Source organism: Procambarus clarkii, chromosome 48 (assembly GCF_040958095.1).
Source record: "Procambarus clarkii isolate CNS0578487 chromosome 48, FALCON_Pclarkii_2.0, whole genome shotgun sequence".
Classification (NCBI taxonomy): Eukaryota; Metazoa; Arthropoda; class Malacostraca; order Decapoda; family Cambaridae; genus Procambarus; species Procambarus clarkii.
The window spans coordinates 15,665,716-15,678,304 of record NC_091197.1 but is presented as its reverse complement, the minus strand read 5'-3'; the positions used below and the strand labels follow the sequence as shown (position 1 = coordinate 15,678,304).

The following is a 12,589-nucleotide window of genomic DNA, read 5'->3' as shown; positions in this document are numbered from 1 at the left end:
TAACTGGGCATTCGGTGATGTAGTGTGCAAGCTCATGCCCTAGTTCCTGCTCACAGAGTTTGAAAAAAAAATGCTTGAGAAACTCTCCGGAAATGTACAACCCTATTTCAGATATTACTTGTCTCTGGCATTCATTGATTCAATGTTTATTAAAGCTGAAAATTCTGTTTATGATACTCAATATGCATTCAAGCACACATTTCAGGCTTTATAAGAGTCGTTGGACAGTAGAAATATTTAGCCAGGCATAGGAGGCTGGTAGTGCCAAAATTAGTCATGGAGGTTCAGGATGTGTAACTGTGACATGCTGTTCCTTCTTGAATTCTAGTGACCCTGACTCGACCATGTTCGGCACGTGCCCCACACATATAAGGGTGCAAAGTTGGGTGAGGTTAACCCCAAGTATCTGGCCTCTATAACCTAACCTCAGACAGACACTCTAATTTCTAGTTATAGAAGTCAAATTACTTCACTTAGGCTGCCTTAACATTTCTTTAGGTATGTGGCAAAGCCTTTATCTGGTCCTGGGGACTTGTTTAACTTTAACTTTCCTGTTTAATAACTTCCTCCATGATAATGGGTAAATAATTCAAATTGTATTCTTTACCACCTACATATATTTACTCAGGTATTGGTAAAATATAAAGTTCTTTAGTAAATACAAAAACAAAGAATTTATTTAGAATTTCACTCGTTTCTTTCTCACTGTAAGTGACTTGACCTAACTCATTTTTAAAGGACCAGTCTTCTCCTTTGTCTTTGTTTAATAGATTTGAAAGAACCCTTGGTTGTGTTTTTGTTCAACCCTCTTATCCTACCTCATTTTTCTCTTATCCCACCTCATTGTCCTCTTATCTCACCTTATTGTCTTCTTATCTCACCTTATTGTTCTCTTATCCCACCTTATTATCCTCTTATCTCACCTTATTGTCTTCTTATCCCACCTTATTGTTCTCTTATCCCACCTTATTATCCTCTTATCCCACCTTATTATCCTCTTATCCCACCTTATTATCCTCTTATCCCACCTTATTGTCATTGCGTCCCTTTTAGGTGCCACATAATCATACTGGTTTATCGCTTTCGTCTGATAATTAGCTCCCACCAATGAACTGTGAATGTCTTACAATAAGCATTTATAATTTCAAGAACAATTTGATTCGCTAGTTTTTTCTCTCTCTCGGCGTAGCTAAAAACGACACGGTAGACTGGTTCTAATATTTAGAATGCCCCTTTCTCAACTGTTAGATATTGAAAACATATATAATTTAGTTAAATTACCCTGTAAGACTGCTTGAACAATGCCTCCTTAATCAAAGAATCTTTCCTGTTTCATAATTCTTGACGAGTGATGTAACTTGAAGACCACATAACCTGCCATTTGGGAAACAACTTATCTCATTAATAGAAGATAAAACTTGATGTGATACATGGAATTCCAATAGCTTATAGCAATGTTTGGTAATTACACTGAGCTGGGGGTTTGCACGGTCCAACCACAATGGTCGGCTTGAACATACTGCGAATGTGGTGCTTCAGGCCACGGTGCTTCAGAACAACATAAGAATTACGAAACTGTATGAAGCCAATTGGCTGATGTGAGGCACCTCCTATCTGTCTGTGTGTGTATATATATATATATGTCGTACCTAGTAGCCAGAACGCACTTCTATGCCTACTATTCAAGGCCCGATTTGCCTAATAAGCCAAGTTTTCATGAATTAATTGTTTTTCGACTACCTAACCTACCTAACCTAACCTAACCTAACGTTTTCGGCTACCTAACCTAACCTAACCTATAAAAATAGGTTAGGTTAGGTTAGGTAGGGTTGGTTAGGTTCGGTCATATATCTACATTAATTTTAACTCCAATAAAAAAAAATTGACCTCATACGTAATGAAATGGGTAGCTTTATAATTTCATAAGAAAAAAATTAGAGAAAATATATTAATTCATGAAAACTTGGCTTATTAAGCAAATCGGGCCTTGAATAGTAGGCATAGAAGTGCGTTCTGGCTACTAGGTACGACATATATATATATATATATATATACATATATATATATATATATTATTAAATATGACCGAAAAAGTAAGATTAATAATTCTAACACGAATTTTCTCAATCTTTCGTACATTACGCTTCACTGTTGGAGGTAAATCAAAAATCACTTCTCCAAAATTCATTTTTATTTCTAGTCTGACGCGACACGGGCGCGTTTCGTAAAACTTATTACATTTTCAAAGACTTCACAAATACACAACTGATTAGAACGTATCTCTGATTTTATATCTACATTTGAGTGAGGTGGGATATATATATATATATATATATATATATATATATATATATATATATATATATATATATATATATAATATTAATATAAATGTGTGTGTGTGTGTGCTATAATTAATCGGCCAGCAACTGTCAAAAGAGTTGGGAAGTAGTGACCCATGCATGCTCCTACCACCCGACAACACTCCTGGCATTTTGACAGTCGCTGGCCGAGTGGTTACAGCACTCTACTGTTGACCGGGTTCGAAATCCTTCAGGGATTTCTGCGCCTGACAATGCCTCGGTCGAAGGTTCGCGTCACCTTACAGCCCTAGCGGATCCTATGGATTTATATCACGTTAATGTGATTTCTGTGAATTACCAATACAATAATCATAATTATATGCAGCCCAGTGTCACAATTTGACAACTCAGAAGCGTTCGAACCTGAGCTATAGACGTAACCTATCAAGAAAAATGCTCAGGAAACTTCAATATATTATTTTTATTTGTGTCCATTTTCATGAAACGCCTCAGTTTTCACGGATTGGTCGGTTCCTGTAAAAATGAGATGTAAAAGGTGGGAGGACAGGCTACAAAACCATATCAAGATGTTAAGTGAGAAAAGTATTTTCTGATTATGGTGATTGAAAACATGGCTTCTGAGTACATCTGTAATCTTCGAAGAGACAAAGCTGGCGATCTGTTTTATAGACCGCTTCTAATCGCTATTAGTGTAATTTCCAGGAAATAAAGATGTTGTCCATTACCCTTCATATTGCATATCATAAACCAAGGTATGACTATAATCTACACAGGCAAGCTCGTTACGAGAGCCCGTCAAACGAGATCAAGAACAAGTTTAGCTCCTTTTTGTGAAGTGTTCCTACCGCCCGTATTACAAGCTAACAAGGCATAACCCTTAAATCATGAATACATGAGTAGATAGGAGAGTGATAGGGCGAAGGGTCAGGGAGTGTGTAATGGGAGGGATGTGTGTGTGTGTGTGTGTGTGGGAAAGGGATGTGGGAGGGGAGGGGAATGGGACAGGCAGGAGAGGACCGTCGTGCCTCGACTAACACTATAAATTTTGCATTGATTTAGACACCTTGTTTGGTGTTGAGCTCGAGAATTATCAACTTCTGAAGGGTTATTAAAGCCACCGCAGCAACTTACTGACCAACCAGCAAGTATATATATATATATATATATATATATATATATATATATATATATATATATATATATAAATATATATATTATATATATATATATATATATATATATATATATATTATATATATATATATATATATATATATATATATATATATATATTTATATATATATATATATATATATATATATATATATATATATTCTATAATCGATACACATATCAATTGAGAATGAAGTGAGACCTGTTCTCCTAGAGTCATATGTAATATTTCTCTCGGTGAAGGTATTTATAGCACCCTAATGGCCAGAATCCCACTCATATTTCACCCTCATCCCTTTTCCTGAATTTATATCCTTATCCCTTATCCACTGCCACCCCTTATCCACATCCTTTACCAAACCCTTTGGTCTTGCAAGCTTGAAGGCTGACCTTTAACAGGACCTTCATCCCACAGTTCTTGATTAACTGCCAGGTACCTATTTACTGCTAGGTGAACAGTGGCATTAGACGTCTGGAAGCGTGTCTAAACGTCTTTAGTCGTTCACGGTTCTTGCATTGTATTTTGCGGTTCTGTTGGTGGTTAATTAGTTTTTTCATTTTATATTCTGGAATTGAATGTGACCTGTTTGCCTCGTCTGTTAAGTGTTCTAGCTCTACAGGTCTCTGTTACCTCGACAGTGAAACCTGGTACTGTAGCTGGGTTTGTTACCTCGTCTGTTAACAGTGAAACCTGGTACTGTAGGTGGTTATGTTACCTCGTCTGTTAAGTGATACCTGGTACTGTAGCTGCGTCTGTTACCTCGTCTGTTAACAGTGAATCCTGGTACTGTAGGTGGTTCTGTTTTCTCGTCTGTTGACAGTGAAACCTGGTACTGTAGCTGCGTCTATTACCTCGTCTGTTAACAGTGAATCCTGGTACTGTAGGTGGTTCTATTTTCTCGTCGTCTAAAATACATCATCTGGTCATTGGTACTTAATCAGCTCGTCTCTTGTGAAAGGTTATCGTGATGAATAATTCAAGTGGTAGAGCTTCAGTGAGACGATGTGTTGATATTAATACATTTGGTGTGAACTGGTAAGAGCTAATGGAACGAGCCAACATAAATGTGAACGAAATGAAATGAAAATATTGAATCACATCTCATCTCAAGAGAAAAAAACAATTCTTGTGAGGAAATGATTCTGTCTTGAATTGACGAGAGGAAAATAAAAACATATGAAAACTATTTTACAAAATGAAAGTTACAAGACGTTGGTGGCAAAATAAATCGGAGGGGACAAGTGCTGAGCACAAATATATGGTACGTAGGGATTAATTATTGGAGTCGACGGAGACTGGATCAGTGTGGATTGACAGGTCCTGGGGAAGCTTGCCATCCATCACTGACTCCTGTCTCTCCTGTCACTTCCTGGGTCAGGCTAAGGTCCTTCCTTCTTCTCGGCCACAAGTTAATTATTATTCTTTACCTCTGGTAATTAAATCGTTTATAAGACGAAGGTCCGGATATGAATAAGACCAATAATTGCTAATGACGTTAAAACCAAGGATTAATTTTATTTGTTTTGAAATTGGTTATTATTAAGAGTTTGTTTTAATATTGAAATTCAAAATGTATTAAAAAAAATACAGGTAGTATAACTATGAAATTATCGTATTAATTAACAATTCTGTATAACCCTGATGTATTCTAATTTTTGTGTTTTCGTATTTTTTACACAGGTGGGTAAATGAACAGGCGGATTTTGACTTATTAGCAGACAAGCTTTCCCTTCCTCTAAGCCCAAAATCTCGTGAGAATCTAATCCACTTATCTTTTAACTGGTGGATAAAACTCATCCGCCAGTTTTTCCTGGAACCCGAAACACCAGTCGGTAAACAACCGAGTTCAAAATAACGTCTGCGGGAACAGATGGAAACAGATAGGAATTTGCGCCCAAACAGTCCTCCCTGGCCAGGACTCGAACCTAGACCAAATAGCTTGCGAGACGCGGGGCGAGTAATTTACCGCTTCACCACCAACGCCTCAGATTACTCCACATGGAGTTTATTGAGATATATTTACAGAGAGGTGAATATATCCAAATTAACATTATGAGAAACTGTGAGAATACACTGAAAGTTTGATTATTTTTTAAAATACCTTCTGGACTAAAGCACACTGGTTGGTCTGTAACCTTGGAGTTGGGTTTAAGGGTTTTATTTGCCTAGGAACACATCAGTATGTACTAACATATGTATGAATGTGTAACTTCCTCATCACCTTCGCGGCCTCCGCCCAAGTCAAACTGCTAGCTCAACTGTCCACCCTGAATCTCCCGGTAGTTGCCATCCCTGTACAAGGGTACATGTATGTATCCGTGTGCACGTTGACGTGTATGTATCCACGAACACTGTAACATACATATGTATTGTGAAGGTTAAAAACTGAATGATATCTATCCAAATGAATTAATGCTGAAAGTTTTAAAGTTGTAGGTTTCCAAACCGAGGTCCTAAAGCTGATAAATTTAAAGCTAAAGTTTTAACAATTAAAGCCTTAAAACGGAATGGTTTAAAGTTGAATGATTCCAGATACCCAGGAGTCAGGTTCCTGGGTGTCCAGGCTCCAGATACCTCCCAGCTATCGTGACTGATGGGGCAGTTAGAGGCAATTATAGATACAGAAAGATAGCTTCCTGCTGACTGGGTCAACCTCGGCCATATATACCTCAAGGAATCCGCTCCTTTCCCCTGACGCCTCGCTCGGACCTTTGGCCCGAGATGTTTGAGGTAATACGAGCCGCTCCAAGCTGTCTTATTATTTACAGGGATCAGTGACAGAGTTTTAATTATTAGCTTTAATATACCCTCCTTGTCCTCTAGCAAGATTGTGTGTTGAACTTTTATATCTTTGTTGTGGAAGCTGTGTTTTCAGGTAGGATTCACTCGTACTTATATAGTGCAGAGGTAGCTAGCTCTCCCTCTCCCTCTCTGTGTCTGTTTGTCTGTCTGTCTGTCTGTCTCTCTCTCTCTCTCTCTCTCTCTCTCTCTCTCTCTCTCTCTCTCTCTCTCTCTCTCTCTCTCTCTCTCTCTCTCTCTCTCTCTCTCTCTCTCTCACTCACCAGTATGCATCATGTGTGGCATTATGTATCACATGTGTATCACATGTTACTATGTAGAAGTTGTGAGTATGCATCACTAATACACTAATAAAGCGTAACACGTTGTGTTACGTGTGACACGCAGTCACACGTAACACGCATGTACATGTGACTGCGACTGATTTATGTATTACTCAATACAAAGTTTGAGGTGTGTGTATTAAGTAATAAGTGTGAACAGGGTAGTTGAGGACCCGGCGGTAATAAGATAATGAACAAATATATTTGCTTATTGCGGTCATGATTTTGAGATTTTTGTAGACATCAGTGACTAAAGCTTTTAGAGAGTCGCGTGTGTTGGTCAGTACTCTTTCTTGTTTCATGAACCCTTATTATAGAGACAATGGTTTTTCCTCCTCGGGTGAAACCTTTCTTTCACCGCCTATATGTTTACCTTCGCTGTGTCAAATGGAGATTCACGAATCTTCACTATATTTATTATGTTCTTTAGATGAGAAGGAAGTTAATCAAAAATGAACTCTCCAAAAGTTTATTTTACGGTTTATGTGGCCTGACACTTTGAGATACGTTACGTTAAACGTGTCAACATTTCAAAGGGAAGAGTGAAGTGGATACAAGTTACCTTGAAGAAACGAATATAAAGCGAAGAGGGAGGTGTGAAGGGAAGTTAGGTGTCGCATAGGCCAATACGCATTCTGCAGTGTCCTTGATTTTCCCTAACTGTTTGCCACCTACGCTTCATAAAGAGTTACCCGTGATGAAGTTAGCGAGGACGTCCCGCCACCTCCACCATCACCACTATCACCACTATCGCCATTATCACCACCCTCGTCACTATCACCACCCTCGTCATTATCACCACCATCTACACCCATCCGTCAACTAGAAGCTCCCTTGTCCCCCACTGACAGCCGCTTCTCTGTTATTCAGTCTCTCATCTGTATTCGTAAATGAAAAACTATACTCGACTCCATAAAAGTATCAGATTATAGATTTTCTTGGCTGACAATTAAACAGCTTTGTTGAATTATTTATCAGGTTTTCAGGAATTGATTTTGAATGCCCTCCAGCTTTTGTGACATTGTGAGTGCGGTTTTGAACGTGATACTAAAGCATTACGTTTACTGTATGCAGTAAGCAAACATGGTATCAAAAACTTTCACCTGTCAGAACACACAAGTTCTCCATTCTTGCTTTTGTTTGTCAATGATTTGATTTTGGAAATCATCAGAGATCTGCGATCTTCTAGTGAATACAGTCCATAATCGTGGGAAATAATATTTAATTCACAAGACTCATCGGGGAATCGAACTTGACTTCGTCTCATTTCAATAAGTCACTTAAATGGACATCAGAGTAATTTTCACATGGAATCTCTTTCGCTTTTTCCCCTTGTGTACGTGGGTACGAATATTTCATTCACTATAATAATTCGGGGGTACGAACTCGAATCTCAAAATTAGGACACCGTCTTAGCAAGCATGCAATGAGTGTTCACAATAAGGGAGGATCTTAGTAGTGGCTGACTTGGTTGAAATGTTTTGATGGTATTTGCTTGGTTTGTCGTACTGGGTCTGTCGTACTGTGTCTGTCGTACCGGGTCAGTCGTACCGGGTCAGTCGTACCGGGTCTGTCGTACTAGGTCTGTCGTACCGGGTCTGTCGTACCGGGTCTGTCGTATCGGGTCTGTCGTATCGGGTCTGTCGTACTAGGTCTGTCGTACCGGGTCTGTCGTACTGGGTCTGTCGTATCGGGTCTGTCGTACCGGGTCTGTCGTATCGGGTCTGTCGTATCGGGTCTGTCGTTCTGGGTCTGTCGTACCGGGTCTGTCGTACTAGGTCTGTCGTACCGGGTCTGTCGTACTAGGTCTGTCGTACCGGGTCTGTCGTACTGGGTCTGTCGTACTGGGTCTGTCGTACTGGGTCTGTCGTACCGGGTCTGTCGTACTGGGTCTGTCGTACCGGGTCTGTCGTACTGGGTCTGTCGTACCGGATCTGTCGTTCTGGGTCTGTCGTACCGGGTCTGTCGTACTAGGTCTGTCGTACCGGGTCTGTCGTACTGGGTCTGTCGTACTGGGTCTGTCGTACTGGGTCTGTCGTACCGGGTCTGTCGTACTGGGTCTGTCGTACCGGGTCTGTCGTACTGGGTCTGTCGTACCGGGTCTGTCGTACCGGGTCTGTCGTACCGGGTCTGTCGTACCGGGTCTGTCGTACCGGGTCTGTCGTACTGGGTCTGTCGTACCGGGTCTGTCGTACTGGGTCTGTCGTACTGGGTCTGTCGTACTGGGTCTGTCGTACCGGGTCTGTCGTACTAGGTCTGTCGTACCGGGTCTGTCGTACTGGGTCTGTCGTACCGGGTCTGTCGTACTAGGTCTGTCGTACCGGGTCTGTCGTACTGGGTCTGTCGTACTGGGTCTGTCGTACTGGGTCTGTCGTACCGGGTCTGTCGTTCTGGGTCTGCTTGATACCTGCTTGATGGGGTTCTAGGAGTTGTTCTACTCCCCAAGCCTGACCCGAGGCCAGGCTTGACTTGTGAGAGTTTGGTCCACCAGGCTGTTGCTTGGTGGACCGACCCGTCTGTCGCCCTTCCTCAGTCTGCAGCTTAACTTGAGGCACATTATGGAACAGATGTGGCTTTACATAACCAAAAGCATTCGAACCTTGGCGATGTTCGTAATCAATCGTAACCAATGTTCTTCGGTACGAAAACAACGTCTTCATAATATTTTACATTGCTTGCAATTTCTCAGACGCGTCGAATTGATTTCGAATTTCCCAACGCTATGATTGATAGCATCAAAATAACCATGAATTAAGTGTGACGGCAAGTTGCAACATAACGCAAGGGTATAATGCAATGTTAAGCCAAACGGGTCTAGTAATAATCAAGGACAATATTCCGACAAGTGTCGCAAACTCTTATCATCGCTGGAACCAGTTTTTTCTCTAAGAGTATTTATTACTGAGCTCTACACACAAGTATACCAATACGGTTCTACAAGGTTTAGTCTGCTCTCAAGCACAACATCATCTTGTAATAAATATGCCTGTGGATACCTCGTAAACCATAACATGATCATGTAAGATATCCATCATGTATCAGGCATCCATAAATTTGAATCGTGTTTTGCTATTAGCAGCAGCAGCCACAGTATCAACAGCAACAATTTCAACAAAAACAGCAGCAACAGTATCATCATCAGCAGCAGCAACAGCAGCAGAAGCAGCAGCAACAGCAGTATCAACAGCAGCAGCAGCAGCAGCAGCAGCTACAGCAGAGCTGAAGATTATTCACAGGATTCGTTCCAGGGATCGCGTTATAGTTCTTTATAATCCCAAACGAAGGACTGTGATTAATGTGTTGACGTCCGCCCGCCCCAACACGTGAGGCCCACTCAAGTAATCTCCCTTATCTACACACCTCATAAACTCACCCAACCCACCCACCCACACACACACACACAAAAAGTGAAACAAATCGCAGGCTTTCATATACACTTACGCCTCGAATGAAGCCTGGTTTACCTACATTCACATTAGCCACAATACACGTATTTACACTCCCCAGGAATAGACAGTAAGTTTATTTGACTTTACAGGAAGACGTTAACACAGACGCACCTCTGCCAGCATTATGTTCCTCGTGTGAATTAAAGTGGCTAGAGAGTCGCAGCAGGGAGTCAGGCCAGGGAGCAAACATGTCGCCGTGTGGGAGTGATGGGTTCAGATGGAGGGGAAGATAGCAGGGCAGGAGCTTCCAGTCAGATACGCGACCCCTAGACCTGATGACTGCCCAGATAACGCTCCGACTTCCTCACTAAAGTCGGTAAATTAGCCAGCTTTTATGCTATCCTTAGCGATCGAGATAACACTGATGTATTTCGTTTAACGGCTTCGAGACACGGAATAATTCGTACATTTATTAATAGTGTCAACGAATTCTAAAGCATTCTACGGAGGTCCAACAAAGTTATAGAAGTAGACAATTGTTTTTATATAATATATAATATTTCCTCTTATGTTGTTATTGACATATGGGAGATAGGTGTGAAACCCTTCTAAATAAATATGTAATAGTCATTCATTACGCTTTGTATTCCATCTTTATTGTAAAATTATGAGCAGTGACTGCAAATGCTATCACAAATACTACCTTCAGTCTTGGATATATATATATATATATATATATATATATATATATATATATATATATATATATATATATATATATATAATAATAATAATAATTATAAAAGCAATACAGTTCCAAGATTTTTATAATAGTAAAGGAAATAAACTGATAGAAAATCTAACACTTTAACAAAATCCCACTTTTAACACTAGTTAGATAGACGTGATAATTACAATGAGATGTTATGTTGATTGGCAAAAAAGTAGGCTCTTTTGGGCACGTTTGTTTGCGTGGATAACAGCTATGTGAGACTAGTGCCCGACCCAGATAACAGAAAACTCCAGATAACATCAGTTAGTCATGAAGGAATGCCTGAGCCGCAGGTCGCTTTCACACACAATATAAAACAAATTATACGATTGTTGTATTGGCAGACCAAATATAAAATAGCAGTCTATTGGCAGTCTAGAATATATTATTGAGGAGCCATGTTGACGGTAATATTTGCTGGCCAAATAGAATCAATAACGGACATAAATTTGTAAATAATTGCCACACATACTTCATCTCATTTTAGCAAATAGGGTTATTTTCTTATCGGGAAGAAGAATCTCGTGAGTTATCTGTAGTGGTGATAATGAGCGCTCTGAGCGCTGTGCAGTGGGATAATGAGCAGGCTAGCCGCTGTACAGTAGTAATAATGACCACTGTGGCCAAAGTAGCCACCACTCTGGCCACTGTACCAGTGGTCTACAGCGTGGAGGTCTTCTGATCCGCCCAACACATTACGAAAATAGTAGTCGGCGTAGATACTAATGATAACCTCCTAAAACAAAACAAAACAAAATCTATGATTTCTTCTGCGACAGAAATATTCTGCCAACCTGCATTGTTAGATAACAGAATAAGACCAGAGTATAAAAGACGGTTCTTGGAGTAATATTTAGTAATTCTAAAAAAAAACACAATATATCTTTCCTGCCAACAACATTTTCTCTGGAGATATAGATCTAAATACGAGTATGCTATTCACGTACGAGCTTTTTATAACATTTTCTGCCCGAACACAGCACTGTCCCAGATCAGACCGCACGGCAAAACATTTCCTCATATATTAATATGAACCACAATTATTGATGGCGAGGTAAGATGTATCCCGTCGCTTGCACCTGCCATAATGGCGCTTGAGCGGGCGGCGGCTTCTATAATGTTGGCGTCTCGGGTGTAAAGCTTGACCGTCTCCGCAGCAGACATCATCTTATCAGAATGTCATCTGTACTTGACCCCTGAGAGAACAATCAGTCTTCCTGCGTTTGACTACTTTTGCTCTCGACGCCTCCTGATGCTTGCAAGTCTTGTATCTGCTGTTGCTGCTGCTGGTACTGTTGCTGCTGCTGCTGCTGGTACTGTTGCTGCTGCTGCTGCTGCTGCTGCTGCTGCTGCTGCTGCTGGTGGTACTCGTACTGTTGCTGTTGCTGCTGCTGCTGCTGGTACTGTAGCTGCTGCTGCTGCTGGTACTGTTGCTGCTGCTGTGGTACTGTTGCTGGTGGTGGTACTGTTGCTTCTGTTGCTGCTGTTTCTGATGCTGTTGTGCCTAGTGGTACTACTGACTCTTTACACACATAACCTGGTTTGTGTTTCTGAGAAGCTGCAGGATACAAGTAAGTTAAGTAGAACTTCTGATTTCAACTCTTTTTTTTTTTTATTATGTCGTAGCTCAGGCGATTTAGGCAGCGTCTGGGATGATCTCGGACGTAGGTTCGAATCCTCGTCACGGCCCTTGTGGATTTGATCTATTGACTCCTGTTGTGGATGGCAGTGGTATCCTTAGCTCTTGCAGTGAGTGCTAGTGTTACACTTGACTATGAGAGTGAGTGCTAGTGTTACACTTGACTAT

The 12,589-nt window shown here is 40.7% G+C and overlaps 1 protein-coding gene across 1 annotated transcript in view; it reads left to right on the top strand.

Moving 5' to 3' along the window:
• The window catches only part of LOC123764685 (mucin-7-like), a 97,680-nt gene extending 87,836 nt beyond the window's left edge, over window positions 1-9,844 (top strand). The window contains exon 3 of the mRNA XM_069302728.1: window positions 9,698-9,844. Within this exon, the coding sequence (XP_069158829.1) occupies window positions 9,698-9,844 (147 nt within the window). The remainder of the gene's footprint in view (window positions 1-9,697) is intronic.
• The last annotated feature ends 2,745 nt before the right edge of the window (window positions 9,845-12,589 follow it).